The following is a 23,707-nucleotide window of genomic DNA, read 5'->3' as shown; positions in this document are numbered from 1 at the left end:
TGATGACGTCATACTGCGGAAGTGCGTCACCTTTCACCCTTGCTTGAGGACACGCGAACGAAGTCCACACAGCCACAGGCAAGCGCCTTTTGTTTTATGATTGGACGGACTGGCAACGATGTGTTTTGCTATACAAATGAAAACGTCGTCACCAAGAATTAGGAGCTACAATCTTTTCTCTCTCTCTAATTTTGACAAAGGCTTTATTTGTTCGGACATGGATGTCTTCGTTGTGTGAGGGCTTTGTAATAGGAACACTTGTTTATAACAACATTTCTTAAAGGTTCTCTCTTTTTTGGTCATATTTTGCTTCCAAAGAACAACATATCATTATATGAATATAATATGGTCTTCTTTTCCAAGGCGATTCATATCCGTAATTTACAATAGCCATATTAGTAACAGAGAGATTCGAGGAAATGTTCGCGTTGGCGTAATTGCCAAGATCTTTGAAGTACGAAGTTTTACAATTTGGTCTGAGAACCCATGCGATAATTGGTAAATAGTGACTCATTCATAGTTTGATTTATCTGTACAATGTGTATGGATTGACAAAGTGTTTCTTTGTAACTGAATAAACTTGTTATTTTTTATGCTAAATAAGACTTAATAGCAGGGGTCAGTGACCTCAGCCAGACATATTACCACTCTCTGGGGTACATGAAATAAATCACTTCCTTCTAGTGAAGTGAAACGATTTCTGCAGTGTCACTACGTGGATAAATCACACACTATATAGGTGACAATAGATTTCACGATATCAAGCTTACGTTCCAGTCACTGGAGCAAAAAAAAACTTTCATTAATAAACTGACATTCTAAGTATTAAAATAGCTAGCAATTTAGTCTACTCCTTCAAATCGTTAAGTCATAGCTTTGATACGATGATCTAAATATAACAATTTCCTTGCTTTTTCAAAATAATGATATAGGTATATCGAACTTATTTAAAGTAATGAATAGGGTATGTGAAAAAAATCGAGTGATACGTTTATGGCATTAGTCTGTCTTCATCGCCGCGGCTGTACCTGTGACGTCATTTATACCGTCGCTCGTGATCGTCACATGTGTGTAATCACAAATCCAGCAACATCGAAATGCTAGATATTAGCTAGACCCAACACAGATAAAAACTGATTCCACAAATACGCTGTGCGGTCATAAAGTTTATAGACTAACGGCAAATCAACATCCTAGTACCTTTTCTTTCACACAGTCATACAATATTTTATATTTTTGTACATCTTGGCACATCTTGGAAATTAGAAAACTGATACCCAGTGACCGTACAAGTTTTCTTGCCTATCCATAGCGGCTTATCATATCACCTTTTTTTCCTTCAGACCCGCTCCCCGTTTCCTTCATGGTACACTCCGATCGAAAACAATCTCGCACTAAAGTCTGTGAAAAGCTCCGGTGACTGTTTTACTATAGAGGAAACTATTACGACAGCTCTTAGACTAATGAAAATTTAAGGAAAAAACTAAAGAAGGATAAAATAGATAACACAGTTTATGATATATTCGAAGGCTGTCGGCCCAAATAAAACATGACAAACACAATTATGTTTATCCACTCAAAATTACACTTAATCTCAGACGATTTAATTGAGGAGCAATGTTTGTTATTTTTTATTTGTATACCTGAATTGAACTCATGAGTTTGAGTGGTCAGGCTTTGTTTTGTTTTGTTTTGCAAAAATGGTTCAGTAACTTGCACATGGTTTTGTAAACGATTGTTCCGACTAGACAAATTAATTTTGTTTGGTTTGAATCCGTCAAAAGACTGAGATAAGATATATTTTCGAATGTGTAGATAACGAATACTGGATGTGTACATACAGTTATTTGTCATGAAAGCACCAAGGACAACCTGGATATCAGATGTACACATTAGGTTTAATATCATTTACAAATATTCAAAATGATTTCCAACATGTGCGTATGACGGTCCACATACGTACTCTGAGTGACGACAAAACAAAAGTAGTTTTAAAATGTGTGTTAATATTGAGGGCGCCTGTTAGACTACCACATACTAGTACTAGTATATTCGACGTGATCGTCGCGTCGTCACACCCTTTCCTATAAGCAGCCCTGGAAACATTTCGTATCTTATTTCTAGGTACCATTTCAGCTTGGACAAATACTTATATTTAACATATTATATTTATGACATGTCTTTGCCACATGTTTTTTAATTTTCTTAACAGCTTGGCAGAATGATACACGAAACTAATGTGAATTGGGTGTGTACTTTTAGAAAACTTTCACTAACATTTGTGTTACAGGGCTGTTGTCGTCAGGGGATTACTATTGGATTTCTAAAATGCAATGACATCACAGTGGCGACATCTCTAGAAAGTATAACACTCTGCTCTGAACAAGGCGGTTGCACAGTGACAAACTCTAATTTTTCAGTCAGTGATTCTAGAAAAAAAAACATTGTAATAGTTTAGATATACATCACAGTATGCATGTCTGGAGGAAAACAATGCTTTCTTTCATTCACTCACTCACTCACTCACTCACTCACACGCACGCACGAACGCGCGCACACACACACACACACACACACACACACCATGCATATATAGCATTACTGAACAAGTTCGGTTGTGTTAAAATGCAACAAAAATGTGAATAATAGTGTTCAAATATTTATTACTATTCTAGTTCACTTACAAATCCTTGAATCTGATATTTCAATTTGTTGATTGCCTAGAATTAATCTCACACAAGTCTTGTGCTATCTGTGGCATCAAATCTCGGCATCTCTCTTTACGTTTTAAAAAGATGATTTGATACCACGTGTAGTATCTAGACTACATACAAAGCTTCTCCAAATATCTGCTAATAAAAATAAGGACACTTATATGTTTTTCCCAAACACAACAAGAGAAACATTTCATGTGAAACTGGATGCTGAATTCTACAAAACTATTTCTATTACATGTATCTGCATACTTCCATTCTGGTTTCTAAAAAACATCAGAAATAACTTTGATATGAATACAAAAACATTTACTGTAAATTTATTACAAACAATCATAGACATCAGCTAAAAGAAACCCAACACTGCATCAAGTATCACAGACTTTAGTTAAAAGAAACCCAACACTGCATCAAGTATCACAGACTTTAGTTAAAAGAAACCCAACACTGCATCAAGTATCACAGACTTTAGTTAAAAGAAACCCAACACTGCATCAAGTATCACAGACTTTAGTTAAAAGAAACCCAACACTGCATCAAGTATCACAGACTTTAGTTAAAAGAAACCCAACAAAGAGACAAAATACATAATACATGTAAGAATACATAAAATATTTTACCCATTAATTTAAATGATGCCCATCAAAAAGATTTAATGAAATAAAGACAACAAAAATTGTTGAACCAACACCTACAGGTTGATGTTTGTCTATTGATGTAAAAATACTGTTGTTGAACATTAAAACTGTTGTTTTAAAACAATCCTTATTATTCATCAATAGATAGAATTTACCACAGTACATGAATACCCTGGTAGATACAGTATATAAGATTTACTACAATCATTGATTGATTGATTGATTGATTTGATTGAACAATTAAAACCTAGCAACTAGACTTATTAACATAGTTTATTCTACATGTTCATTCACCCACATTATCACAGCTGAAATAAATGTATTTTAAATCAATCTACTGCTATTTATTCAGCAATTAATACCTACATTATTATAAATATCAAGCAGAGATTATTAAATGTTTAAAAATTGAAAGTTGAAATTGAACAGGATTTAGGCTCAGTAGCTCTGAACAAGATGATGTACATACTATATAAAATATACTGTGTTAAAATGCAACTATTCTATGAAATGTTGGCACTTTGTAGTAAGTGATCTTAAATTCCCAAGTCAATATTGTATTCTACAGTTCTTGAGTGACTTGTTACTTTTCCCTACATAAGTAAGAAATGAATAGTTTAAATACCAATTAAAGTGAGATTTAGCCAGTGAATGATTTAAATGGTCTAATTCCGCCACAGTTCTGTGTATGAGGTATTTAATTTCAGCTCCAGGCCTCTTTGAAACTTTACGGCTCCTGGCTAGGAAAAGCCATAATTTGATAAATTGTACTGTTAAGCCACTGAGTGTCTTTAAGAGTTGTTTAGGATGAAATACATGGATAAATTCATTACAATGCATATATTTGGTGACTGCATAAATGCTAACGATATTTATATTTCAAAAAATTGCATTTCATTTGTGTGTAAAATCACATTACACATCATGTATTTACTATACTATGGATTCTTACTTATCTTCTTAAAACTGATACCTCTGAACAATCTTGTATTACTAGAAATATTTCTATTATACATACCCCACACCAGAAGGATAAATACTTCTTTTGATGACAAATACAAATTTACTGCTTTAAACACAAAGATCAAAGAGCAGCATACAAAATGAGTGATTCACTTCACAATATGGTAAGAAACTGGTCTGTAGACATTCTAAAACTGTACAGCTTCATATCAGTACAGGTCTGTAGACATTCTAAAATTGTACAGCCTCATACCAGTACAGGTCTGTAGACATTCTAAAATTGTACAGCCTCATATCAGTACAGGTCTGTAGACATTCTAAAACTGTACAGCCTCATATCAGTACAGGTCTGTAGATATTCTAAAATTGTACAGCCTCATATCAGTACAGGTCTGTAGACATTCTAAAACTGTACAGCCTCATACCAGTACAGGTCTGTAGACATTCTAAAATTGTACAGCCTCATATCAGTACAGGTCTGTAGACATTCTAAAACTGTACAGACTCATATCAATACAGGTCTGTAGATATTCTATAATTGTACAGCCTCATACCAATACAGGTATGTAGACATTCTAAAACTGTATAGCCTTGTACCAGTACAGGTCTGCACACATTGTAAAATTGTACGGCCTCGTACAAATACAGGTCTGTGGACATTCTAAAATTGTACAGCTGTGTACCAATACAGGTCTGTAGACATTCTAAAATTGTACAGCACTGCATCAGTTTAGGTCTGTGGCACAATATTCACTAGATATGTTAACAGAAATGTTTCTGAAACATAATCATTACATTGGTTTCATTATTGACAAAGTTTTCTAAAAGTTGAACAAGAAAGAGTGAATCCAGTAATTGTTGCAAATTATTGAAAGATTGGTGGTCAAGAAATTTATTTCCAGAATCAGTGAATCTTGTGTTCTTCTTTCATGACTTGATGCTGAATACCATTGAAAGGAACTGCTCATAACTGATAGTGATCTGGCCATTTCTACTGGTGTCAAATCGTTGAAAAGATTGCGTCAATGTCTGGGGGAAGAAAAACAAGGAAAAAAATACCATAAAATATACTATGTCAAAGTTTGAGTGAAAGGCTGTGGTCTTCATTTTTTTAGTTCAACCCCAATTCAACTCTATTTAGTCATTTTTTTTTAACAGTCTAAAGAACCTGTGTGTAGCTATCCGTTTTTGTTAATTTTCATCAATTAAAATATACACTATAGATTCACTAGTAACGGATTCCATTTACCCTGATTAGCTAAATTACATTTTTAATACTCACTGATGGTACTTTGTACACTGGCTTGATGTCCATGTATAAACAAACATGAATAAGGTAAGGATTTGATTACTTATTTGTTAGCAATTGTTAATGTATGGGATCTTGACAGGGTTTGATCTGTAGGTGATCGTATATGCTTCAAAAACAAACATGGCTCTTTTCGAGGAAGCATGCCCAAGCTATTAAACAAACTTTCATAATCAGTGAGCCTGATCACAAGGTTTCATATTAAGATAGACACAAACACCATCTACACTGTATCAACTCTTTAATTAGTTAATGATAGAAAGAGTAACAGCATGCACACTACTACAATTACAATAGACATGAAGTTCAAACAAAATCCATGGTCAGCAGCCAACTGAACTGTTTCTGTCATGCAGTTACTGTTTATATTATTAACTAAATAAAGAGTCCACACTGGATGTGATCACTGGAGGGTGAATGCCCAACCCTCAGTAGTGACATTCGGTCACTTTCACAGTGAGGAGAACAGCCCATGGGGTCTAGCAGCAAGAATATTGAATCACATACCTGTATAACAACACAGTACTAGATGAAATCATCAAATCACATACCTGTATAACAACACAGTACTAGATGAAATCATCAAATCACATACCTGTATAACAACACAGTACTAGATGAAATCATCAAATCACATACCTGTATGACATAGTACTAGATGAAATCATCAAATCACATACCTGTATGACATAGTACTAGATGAAATCATCAAATCACATACCTGTATGACATAGTACTAGATGAAATCATCAAATCCCATACCTGTATAACATACATTGTAGTACTAGATGAAATCATCAAATCACATACCTGTATGACATAGTACTAGATGAAATCATCAAACCCCATACCTGTATAACAACACAGTACAAGATGAAATCATCAAATCACATACCTGTATAACAACACAGCACTGGATGAAATCATCAAATGCAATGTCTCCTCTTCCTCTTCTGTCAAATTTACGTACCAAAATATCATAGAAATAATCAGAAAATCCGTATCCTGTTCAGACAAACAATAACCAAAATATATTTATAGACTATTTTTGCAATAATTATTAAAATACTAGACATTACAATAACCTGAAAACAGTAGCTTTAGTTTAATTTGCCCTTTTATGAAATGACCAGGTCTTGATCAAATATTCAATTATAGAACTGTGCATGCAGATACTATAAATTGTCAGATTTATAGTAATAATAATAATAATAATAATAATAATAATAATAATAATAATAATATATTTAATAACTGTCAAATCAAGAGTGTTGGAGTGTAAACCTTAATTTATCAATGGCCAAGATTCATCACAGGGTGTTAATTTCATGACAGGTCAATAATTGCAAGGTGTCCCTTAACAGACATTATAAGAGGGCTTGGTGCCCTTGATACTTTGTAAGAGAGAATACTACAATTGAGAGAGGGCATGCAGTCTTCATGATTATAGAATATTTTTTTACTTACCAAACTGAGAGAGGGCAGTTTTCAGTTCCTGTTTGTCAATGAATCCGGAGTTATCTCTGTCATAGCTACGGAATGTATTCTGCCAATCTGTTATGTATTTCCACAGGGCTCCAAATTCATGGAAATCAATTGTTCCATTATTTTGTTTGTCAAACATCCCAATCATTAGCCTTACAGTTTCTGGATTGAAGGGAGTCCATGTTCCTGAAAATAAAATGAATTCAATTTATCAGTCTTGAAGTCTGTAAGTCTTGATCATATCAATCATATAGAATCTAACACAGAGAAAGGCTCCAATGGTGCTACATTATTGCCAGGTACTTTAAGCTTAAAATTGAACTAGATAGTATGTACTTTTATGTTCATCTCAGTATAAACCGAGGGCAGGGTCTCCAGGACTGTGCATAGTCACTTAATTTCTTTACTGAACTGTGTCAGGAATGATTAGAAAAACCCATGTTCCATTGTTTTACTGTGTCTGCCTTTGTTTTAATTGTGATTGTCTCTTCATGTTTAAACTGTATTTATTGTATCTCACTTCTGTGACACTCTGGTTGAGGTCAAAGGTTAAATGAATGGAACGCATGACTCACACAAATGCTGCTACTGTACTACATGTACTGGGTACCTATACAATGGTACAGCATTCTTCTTATTCAAATTTATATTCATGCTATACTGAGCTGTCAAACATAAAGGAAAACATTTAATAAAGACAGTTTAGAATGCAAATACATTTGTACTTACCATTTGACAATGCTTGTTGTAATTCAGCAACTGAGATTTGTCCACTACGGTCCTTGTCAACCCTAAATATAAGAAAAACATATTTTCACATCGTCAATGAATTGAAGAACAGACATGAGGGAGGGGGAGGGGAGGTTAGGGGTAGAAGTATAAATCAATCCCATTTCCATTATTAGTGTTCTCTTTATGCAAGCTCAAGAATAAAAATTCATGAAGTACTATTGTAGTGATAATAATATGGACCTAACCATTGTGACATAACAAGTGTTGCATCTTTTGAAGTTTACCAAGTGTTGTGTTTTAATGTACAGATAAATATTTATGTAAATAATGATCACAATATCAAGTTTTCAAATACAGAAAACCACCAGTCTGTTGATCACTGTGAGTTTATGAGGGAGGTGAGAGGGGGTGGGGTGGTGGTTGGCTATGACATAATCTAGCATGGTTATACTGTACTGTAGTTTGATGTTATAGAGCTGCCATAATCTAGGTCTGTCTAAACGCATGCCACAGGTATATTTGTCACCAAAAAACTCCATTGATTTTCTGGATGGATTTGTGATAAATACATCAATGAGTAGTTTAAGTATGGGCAACAATCTTGAACCACAGTTGCTTGTGGGTGGAGTAGTTTCTAACATGATTACACTTGTGTATTGAAGAAAAGACTTGTCACCAAAAAAATTACATTGATAACCAATGTCACATACACTACTACAATTTTGACTTGTGAAGTTTAACAGATTATTTATAAAACTGATTATTAATGCTACATTGATTGTGGTTAGTACAATAATAGTACGATATTGCCTTCAAGCGACTGTGGACTTGTGGGCAGGTCATGGAGAGATTGTCTCCGAGTTCACGAACATGCATGCTACGGACTAGTCACGCTAGTTTACACAGGTACAGTGACGAACTATTTGAGGACCGTGAAATGAAACATCAACAGTTTCTGTACTCACTTTTGGAATACACCCCATAAAAAATTCTGATCGGTGACTTGTTGTGGTGGAGCGCTGTGATACTGTTGTTGCGCATAGCCTTGTTGTTGGTACGCCATTTTTAAGGAGTGTAGCCTCGTTCTGACATAAACTAGCTATACACACAGGTGTTGTGTTTTCCGCTATTCTAAAAATATCTTCGTCTTTCATAAATGTATTGGCGAATTGTGTAAAAATTTCCTGAAATGTAAGAATTCATATTTCAAATACGAAAAGAAAGAACCATATCACATGTATCAACAAAAAATGTCATGGTCTCAAAATAATCAGAAAGATAGTTAGTATTAACGTTTTGACAGTGAGATAAAGGGTCTAAATTTCACTCGGTTTACGTTCCACGGCATCTATGTTTTGTCGATGAGTTTGTCGTCTGAAAATGGCATAACAAACGGAGTTCATTCATGGCAGTTTTTCTCAAGTGATCACGTAATAAAAGAGAAGGTAAGTAGACCAATAAATCTGCAAATGTTTCATAAGAAATTTCAATTACCTCTGTTGAAATCGCCACCAGACTAAATAATATCTGATATCGATTTTGCCGTATTTTCGGACCTTGGCCAATCGGTAACACTTTTTTTGTAGACACAACTCCAACCTGATCAAGTTGATGACAAACTCATGCTGCCAATCTATTGAAGTATTAATACAAAAGATGACCTTTTGTCATGGTGACAGACATGTATACTGATCGAGGCATGTATCTGCGTTGACATTTTCCCGCGATTATTTTATCTGCTACACACATATTTAAATTTGACATCAATTATTCCTGAGTATGCTGTTTCCATGGTAGCAAGCTAGCAGCCATAATCAATGATAATAGTAATAACAGTTTATTTCGAGCTCGAGCTCATAGGCATGAAATGTACAAATTTACAAGACAAAAACTAAAAACAAATGTACACAATGCAATGGACACAAGGGAAAAAACGAAGTCATATGCATGATGTATAAATACAAGAGTAATTCATAATGCAGGGATGCAAATAGTAATCAATCTCTTTCCCATTTCTATAAAATTATGCAGGGATGCATATATTAAAATATCTCTTGTCCCATTTCAACAATATCACATGTCATTCAAGAGGGACCTGTTCTATTTCCCAGAGGTTAATCTATCAGTAGAATTTCAAAGAGAATATATTGATTGAATGAATTCCACTCTTAAAATTCTACCATATTATATTTAATTATATGTACAGTATTTTTTTTAAATGAGACATTTTTGATTACTAAATATTTTGTACAATCTTGCTGATTCATCTGTTGATGGATCTTAGCATGCCAATACTACATATTTGTCTTTGAGAGTGTGGACCTCAAGTATGAAAGGATTGATAGTTAATTTCCCTCCACCATAAAGTGTACTTTTCCACATCACCTAGTTTGCCTGTAAAGCTAGAATGCAAACACAAATACAGATTTAATGTGGCATGAATTTGTTCACATAAGCACATTGATAGGTTCAGTTCACCATGCAGAGAGGCAGGCATTCATTTTTCCAGTACAGTGAAGTCTAATGAGTGATCCCTGTAAGGTTGATTTGCCAGACTCTTTTAACAAGAAACAGCAGACAATTTTAGATCCATGCTGTGATTGTTTCATTCTGGTCAATTTACCCTCAAAAGATAATGCCAACCATTTCTTTTCATCTTTGAATTTCTATTATGGTTACTGTTTGTTTCACAAAGACTGTCTACAGAAATAGTTGTATCTTTTAGAAAATATGAAATGTATATATTGTAAATATTTTTAAGATACTCGACATTGTGTGAGAAGAGCCTTTGGCTCAACAATTTATCGAGTTTAAATAAAGTCAAATAATAATAATAATAAATAATAAAATGACTGAAACATGCACGTTTCATCTGTCAGTTCCATAAAATTGTTAATTTGTACAACAGTACTACAGCGTAACTATAGAAACATATTTCTGAATACCAAATGTAGTATTTTTAATAGCTCAGCTAGTAGTGATGTGTAGATGAGTGATTGCCAAGACTGCATTTATGACACTGGTTATCAAAATAGGTTTATTTTCTGAGTACACTGAAATGTATACAATAATAGTATACATCCATGGTGAAAAACTTCATCCTATACATGTAAATCTATAATGATAATCTACTGTCTTTTAATCCTTGATGATTGCATTAGTGTTAGCTTATCCATAGACCCCCGTGTAGGGTCTATGGCTTATCACAGTAGAACCACAAGTAGTATATGGGATATGGGATCAATATTTTTGCTGGCCCATCTTTTTATATAGGTCTGCCAGATGACAGTTTTCACACCTAAATTGGAGTAAGCCTTTTTTCTATAGTAGGAGAACAATGATGTCAGTCAGGTAGGGGAGACTTCCAATAAATATGTGTAGTTAACTGATTATTGTACCTTTTGGTAGGAAACCCTCTGGTAAATTGTCTGGAGAACTCAGATAGATATACTCCCCACTTACATAATGACTATTCAACATTTTTGACATGCTTGAAAAACTGATCATGGCATTCAACTGTGGGAAAGTTGATAGGTGTAAGCAGATAGTCCATACATATGTCACAAACATATCTCAATGGCTTTTGTTAAGAGATTAAAGAACAAATTTCACTTCCTGATTGTGCAGTTCTGTAAACTAACACAACACACTAGTTTATGTCTTTCATATATTGTATATAACAAATATGCATACTACAAGATATGTATCTTGGCATTTTTACTTTAAACTTCAAAATACCTTCTTGGTAAAAAGCATTCTGATAAAACACTTTAACATTGTCATGACCCTGGTACATTGTAGTGGAGCCTTTAGTTTCCTAAAGATAGACACAAACAAAATATTGTCCCAACATATTGATACAACAGTGATAAGCTACTGGATGTTGGTTTAATTATAGCACCAGTAGGGAGGCATCTATGAAAACTAGTTTATTCAGAGTTCCTTGAACGTGCAGTGCAGTTTTGGGACTTCCATTTGTTTACACTATGTTGATCACAGAGTGATTAGAATCCTACAACAGAAGAACTGCTATCACCCACTTCTGTAATCTACCACATTGAAGAACAATATATTTAGTTTGTTGCTATCTTAGTAAACCAAGGTTGGGTTACCAATGTAATTAAGTTATAGAATGATTGTGTAAATAGTTTTTGTATATTTATATATATTTGAAAATATATTTGTTGTGTAGCAAAGTTCAGTGAGCTATACAAGTAGTCAGTCTGTACCAAAACATGACATGACTATTCAAAGTACGTGTAACTCTTTTCAGCTCATATCCTTACAAGCTGTTGCCAATACTACCAATTTAATTACAATAATGTATGCAGGCAACGTCAAATTTTGCAACTGGACATATTATTACAATTATATCTGACAGCTAGCTATTTGATATAATTGTGTTTTACTTTCCATTTGGTTTGTTATTTTATAACTGTGGATGTGTGCAATGCAATGTTTTACCAACATTGTAGCCTTTGATAACTTGATGCATACCTTTTCTCTCCATTTTAGAAGACAAAATACTGTACAGTAAGAGGTGTCTTATTATCACTGTGAGTAATAATAACCACAACTGTTTAGCTTAGCAGCCCAAGTTGTATCAATTTTACTCCTCAATTGCCAGAAAATTGTAGGACCATATATGAGACATCAACAGACCATTAGTTAACAGAACATTAGTATTGGTGAAGACAGACTTGTTACTTTTAGGTTACGAATAGAAACAGAAAATAGGACACTAGTATGATTCTTTTTGTAATGAATAAATGCATTTACCAGGTACACTGCAACATTCATAATGCCATAGCACATAGCAGTCAATGCAAATTTAAAAATATAACCTTTATAATTTCTTTGGTAAACAATTTTATTTTCCCTGAAAATTTGAAGTGCTTGTAAACTGTGTCAATAATAGAGTTGTTTAGTGACATAAATAAAGTATACAAAATAGAAGCTAAGTCAATAATTCATGTGCGAGTTTTCAGTACAGTAAGATACATAATGCTAATGGATTCCCGTTTCCAGGGCTTTCATAGAGTAATGAAATGATGAAAGGATTGCCATTTCCTATGCAGGAAGTGTCAATTATTGCAGCGATTTCTTTCCTGGGCATTCAAAGCAATAGTCATCAAAGGTTTTTACAATTTGACTATAGTTTAAACATCTGCATCTCAACATCTTTTATACATATAATACATGTATAGTATGGTATATGTGATGCAATTCAAATATTACACAAAGATCTTTAGGTCAAAAAATAATTTCTAATATATAATGTTACCTGCTCACATTTTCTAATTCAATGATGGTTCTTGGTTTTAAAGTCAAAACCAGCTGTAAACCATCAATGTTTTGACATCCTTGTGCACACTTTCAACTCTATCACAATCTGCAAACAATCACAGGCAAACCATGTGGGATTTTGTCACTAATACAACTGATATGACAGAACCCAATGAGTTTAAATGTGGCATACTTATGAGTATTTGTATAAGTACTAGTGGTGTTCTCTACAGCCATACTCACAATTGTAGTGAGTAAATTTGCAACTAAGAACACCATAAATCATGAGTACAAATATCTCATATACCTACATAGTCTGTAAGGTATTCTTTGATGGGGCGTCCTCACACATCGACCAACCTCTACCACTAGTGTGAGAAGAGGCCGGTGAGGCAAAACGTCACAATGTATCTTACAGTCTAGTACCTACACTGACACTCCTGCCTTATGGGGTTCTGACTATCTGTTATAATACATATGTTTATACACAATAGCTAATTTCACACAAAAATACAACTGTTATTCTTGTGATGTTGTGTGCATGTGAATGATTCCATCATTATCTGCATACAGGTATACTGTATTATGTTTTCAGTATTGCAATGCAGTGCAAATATCAATAGTTTGCATGCACATCAATGAAAGTAATCACACACCAGTACATATGTAATAATGATATTATTACGTATTATGATTGTCATGTGTTTTTATTCCAGGGTTATAAGGCTTCAGAATGAATCGACAAAGGCCAGAGAGTGGTGGCATTAACAATAAAGTCTTCCGTGAAACTATAGCAAGGATGAGACAAGAGGTGTTAGAGAGTAAAGCTGAGACACAGAGAGTTCAAGATCAATTAAACTGCCTTATACACCTTGTCAAAAGGTACATGCATGTTCTAAAAATACCAGTCAATCTCATCTCATATACATTGCACATTTTTCTTTTTTCTTTTTTCTTTTGTTTTCTTTTGTTTGTCTGTACATCTAAGTTGCACAACAGGGGTCATTGGAAGACTGAGGTTTAGTGCTTTTGCTCTGAAATGTTTTTCTGTATATGAAAGACAAATATAAATAAATAAATAAATAAATACATAAATCTGACAAGTCTACGCTATTGAACCATACACAATAACAACTGTAGAGGGCTGAGTGATATAGCCGAAATATAATTATTGTTGGTAAATTCTTTATCTAGCTTTTAGTTCGGAACCATTACAGAAAGTCAGTATCAAGTTATTAATCAACTTCACTTTATTGGGGTGAATTTTCCAAAACAGATATATATTTATTATTATTGAGGTTAACTCAGAACACACCTGGTATATATTACACACTTCAATTTAATTATGTTAAATATTCTAACAAATATGGATTCATTGGTTTCATAAATGACTGGAACTTTCTGATCACACTTCAGTGCAGTGTAGTCTGTAAGGTACGCTGTGATGGGGTGCCCTCACACATCAGTCAACCCCTCCAACGAGTGAGAGGAGGCCGGTGAGGGTGGAAAGACACTACGTATCTTAGTCAGTGTAGTCTAAGATACGCCATGACGGGGTGCCCTCACACATCGGTCAACCCCTCTCACGTCGGGAGAGGAGGCCGGTGAGGGCGGAAAGACTATGTATCTTACAGTCTATGTAGTCTGTAAGGTATGCTGTGATGGGGCACCCTCACACATTAGTTAACCCCTCTCACGTCGGGAGAGAGGAGGCCAGTGAGGGCGGAACGACACTACGTATCTTACAGTCTAACTTCAGTGGACTTTACTGGGGAAAGTAAGCTTGTAAATTCATTGTTTTATTTTCTTCCCAAAGGTCTTTCTTTTTTATGTCAAGATCATTCTAACAAATGGAACTCAATCTTTACCACTGTAGAAACAACCATGAAATTGATAAAATTACAATTATAGCAATTATTAATTTAATGAAATGCTACCATAAAATGTTAGAATTTTACCAATTATTAATTTCATTTAGAGAGACTATCTAATAAAAGTAACTATTTGATTACAGAGCATGGATTGGTGATTCAGCTGCTGCTATCCATGTTGCACATATAGTTGGTAGGTACACATATTAAATTATCACTTTTCCTATCCAGTGTATAACATTACAAAGATAAGACTAGCCACCAGAAGGACACTGTGACCATGACTTAGGGCAGCCCTTGTTACTTCTACATGTATGATCTTCCTGAGCTCATCAATTATATTTTTCTATGATTCAACAAAATTTTTATAACAAGTAGCGCCTATACTGCCAGATCTCTCTCACTCACACACACATACACACACACACACACACACACACAACAACAACAACAACAACAACAACTTGAGTTAGGTCACAGATGGTAAAATGGTGACATCACAAGTGTGCATCTGGACAAAAAATATCATGCATCTCTGAAATGTGAGGATGCTAAGAAACAATATTATATGGGATACATCTAGAAACATTAGTTTTATTTAACTGTCAATGTAACCCTATCATTTTATTTAGTAAAGGTTATATAACAGGCAGAGGTAAAGAATGCTTGTATAGATTATAAACCAAGGTTATGAAAATGGGCACAAACATTTTAGATAACATGGTCCCTAAAAATTAATAAAACAGACATTTAAAAAGAAATTTCTTCAACAAGATGGAGGCGAGATATGCATGAGCACAGTACTCTGTCTGTGGTCTGTGTGTTTGCATAATGTCATATTATATATATTCAATGTAATGTAGGTGGAAAGAAAAAACCAACAGGAAATTATAATCATAACTTAAAAAGTATTAGTCACAAAATGATAAGTACATGCCTAACAGTCTTACTAGGTAGGTTATTGAATTGCCTTCAGCTTGTCAGTTAAGTAATTAAGTCTGGCCATTGCCATTCTATTTCAATAATCTTCCTTTATAAAGCAATTCATCACTTTAGTATTAAACTGAAAAGAAAGACAGTGAAGGAAAAATGTGGTAATATAATTTCTGTCACATTTCCTAATAAATGTTATATTGATTTATCCATTTTGTAATAAACAGACATTTAATGTCATTTTTCAGTAGACAGAGAGATTCCAGGATGATTACTTGCCATAGAACTTTCAATAAAGATATGCTTTAATATCATCTAAGCTGATGCCTCATTTAAATTTGACATGTCATTTTTCTTGCAGGTGTTGCTCCTCCTAACATAGCAACCAAGGAAACGGAAAATGATTTGGTTGCCATGCAGTTGGAACCAAGGGTAGGTACAATGTAGTTGACAAGTTTCAAAGCTAATATTCAATGGGCAGCACAGAATAATGATATTTGTGAGCTAACACATCAACAGTCAGAGGGGAAAAATCCTTCCTCCTTTTGTATGGAATATAGTATTTGCTTTCAACATTATAAATAAACAAATTTCAAAGAAAGTACGCCAGTCTTCCAACAGTGACACTTATAACATTGTCAAGTTTACACACACACACACACACACACACACACACACACACACACACACACACACACACACACACACACACACACACACACACACACGCACGCACGCATGCACACATACACACACACACTCATGCACGTGCACACACACACACATACATGTGTACACAAAGTATTTCTTTGTAATGTGGCTCAAATTAAATTTCAGACGAACGGTAAAAGGTTAATTCTAAATGATGCTGTAGCCAACATATTAATGATGCTATGTAAAAAATAATTTAATGAAACATATGTCAGCAGAAAAGGACCTGTCAAAACATATACATGCATATTGCCTAGCAATCAAAGTATTCTCAATTCTAACAATGGGTATAGCCCATATATCTACTGTTTATGTTACAAATGCAAACACAAGCACTAAATATGAAAGTTGACAATCAGACACATTGTGATTTATCAGAAATAAACTCTGTCAAATCATTTGAAGTTTTATCAGAAATAAACTGTCAAATCATTTGAAGTTCAGTCTTATGATTTGTTACCCAATCCATGTTAATTTGACAGTGCTGTTGGTAACATTTTGTAAAGTACAATAGTTACTTTGATTGGTGATCATTTTGATATGTTATGACTTAGTTTTACTTAACACTTTCTTTCAATGAATGAACTCTGTGATGGGAAATTGTTTATGTGCCTGTAAGCCTGTGTTTTTTATTTTATATATAATGACTACATCTACCTATACATTATTCCCACCTGCTGATTGAATAGTCTTCATGAAGTACAACATGATAGAAGTATGCCATTCTAATTAAGACATACTATATTGTCACACAGCCACCAGGTTCTTTTTGCAGTTACCTTGGAATTCATGCTATCTTGTTCAACAGCAGTAAGGAAATAGTTTTAGGCTACTGTATCCCCCCCCCTCCCCCCATATATAATATATACTATTTTCCACATAGATATATGTATTCATTTATGATATGAATGTTCACATTAGTTCAGTGCTAAGTAAAATATAATTGAAGTATGTTAGTAGATAGAGGTTAAGTGATATCAAGACATATTTTAATGCCAAACATTCACAGGGGAAGAAGGAGAGTGTTGCTTTCATCACAGAAGGTCATATGAGAGTCACTACTCATATAACTCAGGTACTAGTATATCCTTAAGTCATGTTCAGGCGTGTTTTAATCAATTAAAAAGCTGCACCAATGTAAAAGTAAGTTTTTAGCTATCAAGTTTAGCACTCAACTCAAGCTTTGCTTTACCTAACTCAATTAACCACACCAGAGGTAAAAGTAAACTATAACATGTATAATGGCTTTAAACACTGTCTTGTCTTCAGAAATACTCTATAGAAAGGTTTTTATACTAATTGTGAAGGTGTATGGTTTAAAAACTGTGTTCATAATATCAAATCCCAATCTATTGTCCTATAATCACTACATTAATAAATGTCTATGTATGGTTATGGTAATCATTCACATCTTTCTGCACCAATCTCACAGTGTATAATCCAAGGACATGTAGTATTGTTTTATGCAAATTACAGTTCTGACTTGTATGCAAATTTAATGTAATAATTCATTGCCAGTGGAGAATATTCATTGTTCTTAGATTGTGCACTGTATACTTTCATCCCATCTCTCATTTTTTTCTTTGTACTCTTATTTTTTTGTATTGATTATTAGGCTTTTTGGCAAGACAAGTTGTGTAAGCTTAGACTTAAGTTTAAGTTTAGCTTAAGTTTAGACTTGCTCTTCATTGAACTTGACTACCAAGCTTTTTATTAATTACATAATCTATGCTCCATCCCAATCAGTTTTTAATCTCTTCACTGTAGCTAAAAATATAGACATTGTTTTATGGTAATATTTATGAACAGCATGATGTTTTAATTTTATTAAAATTTCAACATCAAGTCACAGATAAAAATTATTCCCATAAATTTCATCTAAAATTAAACCGATGTCTATATACTAAAATGTTTCTCAAAACTGCAAGATTGTGTTCAAATAAATTCAGCAGGAATTTGAAAACACAAGATTTTGTATAAATAATTCAGCTGGAAATTGTAAAAAAAAAAAAATATTTTGTTCCTATTTGTGGGAATTTGAAAACACAAAATTTTGTTCAATTAATTTGGTGGGAAGTTGTGTACTACTAAAGGGGTTATTGTATTCTACAGTGAAGGATAATGATATTAACTACCTATAATGTAATGGTAAAATGTGTTCATTGACCCAGCTATAAATATCTACTATTTTACTAGGCAAGAAAAGAAATCACTTGACAGTTTTTAGCCTTGGGTGGCTGGATACAAGTGTAATGAAATTTTAATAATTTAATAAATTCTCAGATTAACTTGGTATAAGAAGCTTATTGCATTATTGCTTTGGGATGTGTTGTAAATTGATTTAAGGTAACATTACAAGGTTTTTACACGTACACTACATCCTGGGTGCGCTATCTATAACGATAATGGGTCTGAGACTAAACTAGGTGGAAATACTGCTTGACATATCAGTTTCCTTTAAATTTTCAGCCTAGAGTGATAAACAACTGGGCTATGCTAACCATTGGTCTCCTCAATCGGTACTACAAAGAACTTGAAAGGCAAGCTGAAGAAGAAGCTAAGCTACACCTTACAAGGAGAATAGACTATTTAGAGGAACTGATGATACATCACAGAAGTCTACTGACAGATATGCCAAGACAGTCTGTGAAAACAGTAGGAGATATTGATAGGCAATTCATAGCACAAAGAGTGGTATGTGTACATACATAGATCACAGTGCTTATAAATCTTGAATAATTTTGTATATTAGAATGTTAAAATATTCATCAATAGAGCCAGCTGACAGTAATGTTTGTCTTCTGTGTTGCCACAAATGCCAAGGTTATTACACATGCCAAGGTTATTATTAAGAATAAACAAAATTTTGAAAGAACCAACCGGAGTTAAAGCTAGACTGCAGACCAGCTCACTTACAGAAATATGACACCTTGAGACTACACTGAATGGTGCAGGATCACTGAACATAATTATATATTATCAATAAATTTGTACTTACGGCATGGAACATAAAAAATCATATGGTATGCCATTATCAGATTATTTAGCTGTAAATGTATACACATAGATTGCAAATTATTGTGATGTTTTTGATAGAAGAAGACTATCATGTAGCATAGTTAATTAAATATTTGACTTTAATTTATTGTCTTTGCACATTAGTGATATATGTTAAATCTGAAATCTTTCTTGAATCTCACTTGAATTCACATACATGTGCCTAACCTGTTACTTTCATGTCAATCTTGTTTGTAAAATTTAGAGAGATCAGAAACAAAGAGAAGCTGAAGAAAAAGATAAACAATTCAAGAGACGTACACCAGTACATCACCATTTATATAGACCAGCATCTGCACAGACTGCTACAAATAACAGTCTTGGTGCTGTTACCGGTACAAGTACTAGTATGGATCAATACAGTGTTGATGAAGATCTCATTGATTTATTCCTACAACCACCGATGTCAAACTATGCTTTTAAAGATTCCAGGAATAAGGTAAACCTAGAAAGCTGCATGTGAGTGGTTGGATGGGGTGGGGTGGGGTGGGGTGGGATTGATGATGGGAGTGTCAAGTAACAGTCTTGGTGCTGTTACCGGTACAATTACTAGTATGGATCAATACAGTGTTGATGAAGATCTCATTGATTTATTCCTACAACCACCGATGTCTAACTATGCTTTCAAAGTCTCTAGAAGTAAAGTAAGCCTTCCTTGTGAGGGAGTATTATGGACTATTGATGTACACAGGAGACAAAACATGTATACTGTGCAAGGTTTAGAATTAGTAGAGGAATATTGGACTGGAGTGTTTGTGTGTAACCACTATGCTGTGGGGATACATTATATGTTTCATATAACCCAATCAATTCTAGTATATATGTATATCAGCATAACAAGGTTGCAGAGCAAACTTCCGATCAACATAGTATACAATGCATGTATGTATACTTTGGTCTACAAAAATACTTCAAAGGCAAGTTTTGTTATACATTTCAAGAAAATACAATGTACCTCAGTATGAATGCGTATAGACTGATATAATTTTACAAGTATGTCATACAAGATGAACATGGTGAGTAAAGGCAATAACCATCAAATAAACCTGATTACCTAGCTACATTGTACTATTATCTGTTTTCTCTCTTTGCAGGTAACAAATGGAACATCAAGGACACGGAATCCAGATAGATTTGCTCAGGTAAACTATCTCTACTGTACATATATCATTTTATCAAAGGAAAGTTGTATTGTATATATCTACTATACTTGGTACTACTGCTGTGAATGTTAACATTGGTCAAGCTAATTGTAAAGTCTTACTATTGTTATCCTGCTACTTTGAAATAAGTGACCAGTTGACATCTGATTCAATTAATTTGCCATACAAATGTATATGTTATTATCAATAGATGTTAATAGATTATAATATAAACATGTATCAGATGTAGTTTTAGTTTGTGTCTGTGCTTGTTTATTTTTTACAGTAAATGTTCCATGCTATTATAACAAGTGTATGATAGAATATAGTACGTTATAGCATAAGTGTAAGGATGTAGAAACTGTTGAAGTCACCTATATTAATTATTGATCGGGGAAAATTACATTTCATCCTGCATTGATAAAATCACATCGGAATGTTGCATTATGTTTCTTTATTTGTTAGCCTGGTATATTTGATGCTGGTGAACTTATACCAGACAGGGAGAAGGCCAAGAGACCAGCCAGTGCAAAAGTACAACAACAGTCAGATAATTTACGAGCACGACCCAAAAGTGCAGGTGAGTTATTAAGTTCAGTGACTTCTATTTACCCTAAAGTTGTACGTACAACAATATTCATCAACATGGTAACGGAGTCGTACTGTCATTGTTCGTGCCAAATCATTTATGTTAACGTGTGGTTATAGCTTTGCGTTGGAAGTCTTGTCTGTTGAAAACAGTTTTGAGTTTGTTGTGTTTGTGTGAATTTTCTAGTTCTTGGTAATGCCAAACACAAACTCTTGCTAATGCTTACATCATTTCTTCTGTACTTTCTTTCTGTCTGACCAATCTCAATCTTTTATATTAAAGCTGATTTTTTGTATTTTCTGAATTCTTGCCTCGCATGCCATAACACTAAGTGTTGTTTTGATACTAAAGTTCCAAACTTTTGTGTGCCTTTTACAGCAATCAGACCACAATTGTTAGTAGGTAATGCATGCTTCCTACACTTTTTATCAAATCTAAGGATAGTTACAATGAACATGTGTAAGACGCAGTACTATTTGTAAATCAATGTTTAATACAAGTAATGTTACTGTTACTGTAGTAATATTCAGAATCAAATACCAACTTTATCTGTAAATGTTGAATCTTCATTCTCACTAGTACTGTATCAAAATATTACACTAATCAAAGTGAAATGTATCTAAATGGGCTTGAAGGTGCTTTATGCTGTTTGCTTCTTCCTTTTCACTCCTGCTTGGTTGTTATATTGTGTAAAGTCAGACATATCATTTGTAATGTAAACCTTGTCTCATGTCATTTGTATCCTGTTACATTCCATGGCTGACATAGGCCATGAATTAAACCATTTTATCATGAAACAACTGATAAAGTCAGTTATTAATTATCAACATGTGAACACCTGCTACTCTCTATGTGCATTTAAGGTGTATATTTTAAAGGGAAATTAATTGCCATTTCATTAAAGTCTTGTAAGTATACAGTGCACAATGTGAGGCTGACCTTTTATAACAAGTGATTGTCATTAAATACCAGAAGAGTAGTCATGTATCTTTGCAACATAAATGAATACATGTACTTGCATTGTGCACTAGGTATAACTTTGATTCATACTTTCTTACATGTATAAATTGATTGGAACTTTTATGTACAACTTTGCTCTTACTTTATCAATAGTTCTTCCAAAAAGTGAAAGACCATTAAAATATGAAACCACACGTCCAGTTTCTGCTAAAGCAGCAAGTACAACAGCAACAACAAGAGCTAAGTCTGCTAAAGGAAGTAGAACTACTGATGGACAACAAAAGAAAAAAGCCCATGTCTACTTTCCAGTTGACAGCGGCAGTTCTCTGGCTCATAGAGATACTGTGTCTGATGACTTGAAACGAGTACAAGAAATGGAAGAGGAATTTAGACAGACTACAAGAATTTTACAACAAAAATTAGGCATCTCAGAAGATGGGGCAATATAGATAGACAAACAAAATTTATACGGGGGGGGGGGGGGGGGTTGATAGGATTTTCACAGAATTATATATTTGAGAGTGGTAAACCCAGAGATTGAATTTTTTTTCAACTCTTGTAAATAATTTTTTTTGAGGTTTTGTATGTTTTTTCTCCATGATATATAATTTGAAATGAGAAAGTACTGAGTAATAAACATAACTTGGAATGACTAGACAATTTGGGGTATGGGGTTTGAGGAAGTAATGTGACAGGAGAGAAACATCTAGACATTTTGGGGGGTATGAGGTTTGGGGAAGTAATGTGACAGGAGAGAAACATCTAGACATTTTGGGGGGTATGAGGTTTGGGGAAGTAATGTGACAGAAGAGAAACATCTTCTTATACTACTTAATGTATCCACAATCATGCTTGCTTACATTACAATCCAATGACAATGTTTCCAAGGAAACAAGCTTTTGTTATTTTTACAATTTTTCAATTTTTATAATTACTGTCAATGCACTTTTTTAAAATGATAGTCATTTAATTTCAGTGAGAAATTAATTATGCAGAGTAGTAGATTACATTCTTCTATACATGATTCAGAGAATACTATATTTCATTTAAGTTACAGACCAATTTTGCCATTGTTATATATTTCACATTACTAGCAAACTTTCTCAAAAATATTACAGGATGGGATAGGAAATGAAATTTGTTTGTTTAGATAAGAACACCTCAGTTCTCGGTGTGTGATATAAACATTCCAAGACATCAAACAACACACCATAACATTGGTGTGTGTGTGATATAAACATTCCAAGACATCAAACAACACACCATAACATTGGTGTGTGTGTGATATAAACATTCCAAGACATCAAACAACACAAC

General features: G+C 33.9%; 2 protein-coding genes across 3 annotated transcripts; one reads left to right on the top strand and one right to left on the bottom strand.

The window, feature by feature from the left end:
- Positions 1-2,680: 2,680 nt before the first annotated feature.
- LOC144437403 (programmed cell death protein 6-like) lies at positions 2,681-8,904 on the bottom strand. Its single transcript, XM_078126333.1, has 5 exons — positions 8,807-8,904; positions 7,839-7,900; positions 7,092-7,295; positions 6,520-6,629; positions 2,681-5,344 (listed from the first exon to the last, which is right to left on the bottom strand). The coding sequence occupies exons 1-5, from the start codon at positions 8,902-8,904 to the stop codon at positions 5,243-5,245; spliced, it is 576 nt and encodes a 191-aa protein (XP_077982459.1). The 3' UTR covers positions 2,681-5,242.
- Positions 8,905-9,177: 273 nt separating this feature from the next.
- LOC144438222 (uncharacterized) lies at positions 9,178-22,843 on the top strand. Of its 2 annotated transcripts, XM_078127263.1 has the most exons (10): positions 9,178-9,286; positions 13,844-14,009; positions 15,142-15,191; positions 16,293-16,363; positions 17,652-17,717; positions 19,112-19,336; positions 19,905-20,138; positions 20,794-20,841; positions 21,307-21,421; positions 22,544-22,843. In XM_078127263.1, the coding sequence occupies exons 2-10, from the start codon at positions 13,861-13,863 to the stop codon at positions 22,837-22,839; spliced, it is 1,254 nt and encodes a 417-aa protein (XP_077983389.1). In that variant the 5' UTR covers positions 9,178-9,286; positions 13,844-13,860; the 3' UTR covers positions 22,840-22,843. The 2 variants fall into 2 exon arrangements, with proteins under 2 accessions (XP_077983389.1, XP_077983390.1); XM_078127264.1 differs by lacking the exon at positions 17,652-17,717.
- Positions 22,844-23,707: the final 864 nt, after the last annotated feature.

Source organism: Glandiceps talaboti, chromosome 7, assembly GCF_964340395.1.
Source record: "Glandiceps talaboti chromosome 7, keGlaTala1.1, whole genome shotgun sequence".
In the NCBI taxonomy this organism is placed as follows: Eukaryota; Metazoa; Hemichordata; class Enteropneusta; family Spengelidae; genus Glandiceps; species Glandiceps talaboti.
The sequence above is the reverse complement of the archived record's forward strand: the minus strand, read 5'-3'. Positions and strand labels throughout refer to the sequence as shown.

What these genes read in the sequence shown, in the direction of transcription:
- LOC144437403 (XM_078126333.1), bottom strand. Translation starts at nt 8,904, where the DNA reads ATGGCGTACCAACAACAAGGCTATGCGCAACAACAGTATCACAGCGCT. An exon ending in TTATGGGGTGTATTCCAAAA is followed by an intron (nt 7,901 to 8,806) that starts GTGAGTACAGAA and finishes TCTTATATTTAG; the next exon opens with GGTTGACAAGGACCGTAGTG. An exon ending in AACTGCCCTCTCTCAGTTTG is followed by an intron (nt 6,630 to 7,091) that starts GTAAGTAAAAAA and finishes TTGTCTGAACAG; the next exon opens with GATACGGATTTTCTGATTAT.
- LOC144438222 (XM_078127263.1), top strand. Translation starts at nt 13,861, where the DNA reads ATGAATCGACAAAGGCCAGAGAGTGGTGGCATTAACAATAAAGTCTTC. An exon ending in AATTCATAGCACAAAGAGTG is followed by an intron (nt 19,337 to 19,904) that starts GTATGTGTACAT and finishes TGTAAAATTTAG; the next exon opens with AGAGATCAGAAACAAAGAGA. An exon ending in AGCACGACCCAAAAGTGCAG is followed by an intron (nt 21,422 to 22,543) that starts GTGAGTTATTAA and finishes CTTTATCAATAG; the next exon opens with TTCTTCCAAAAAGTGAAAGA.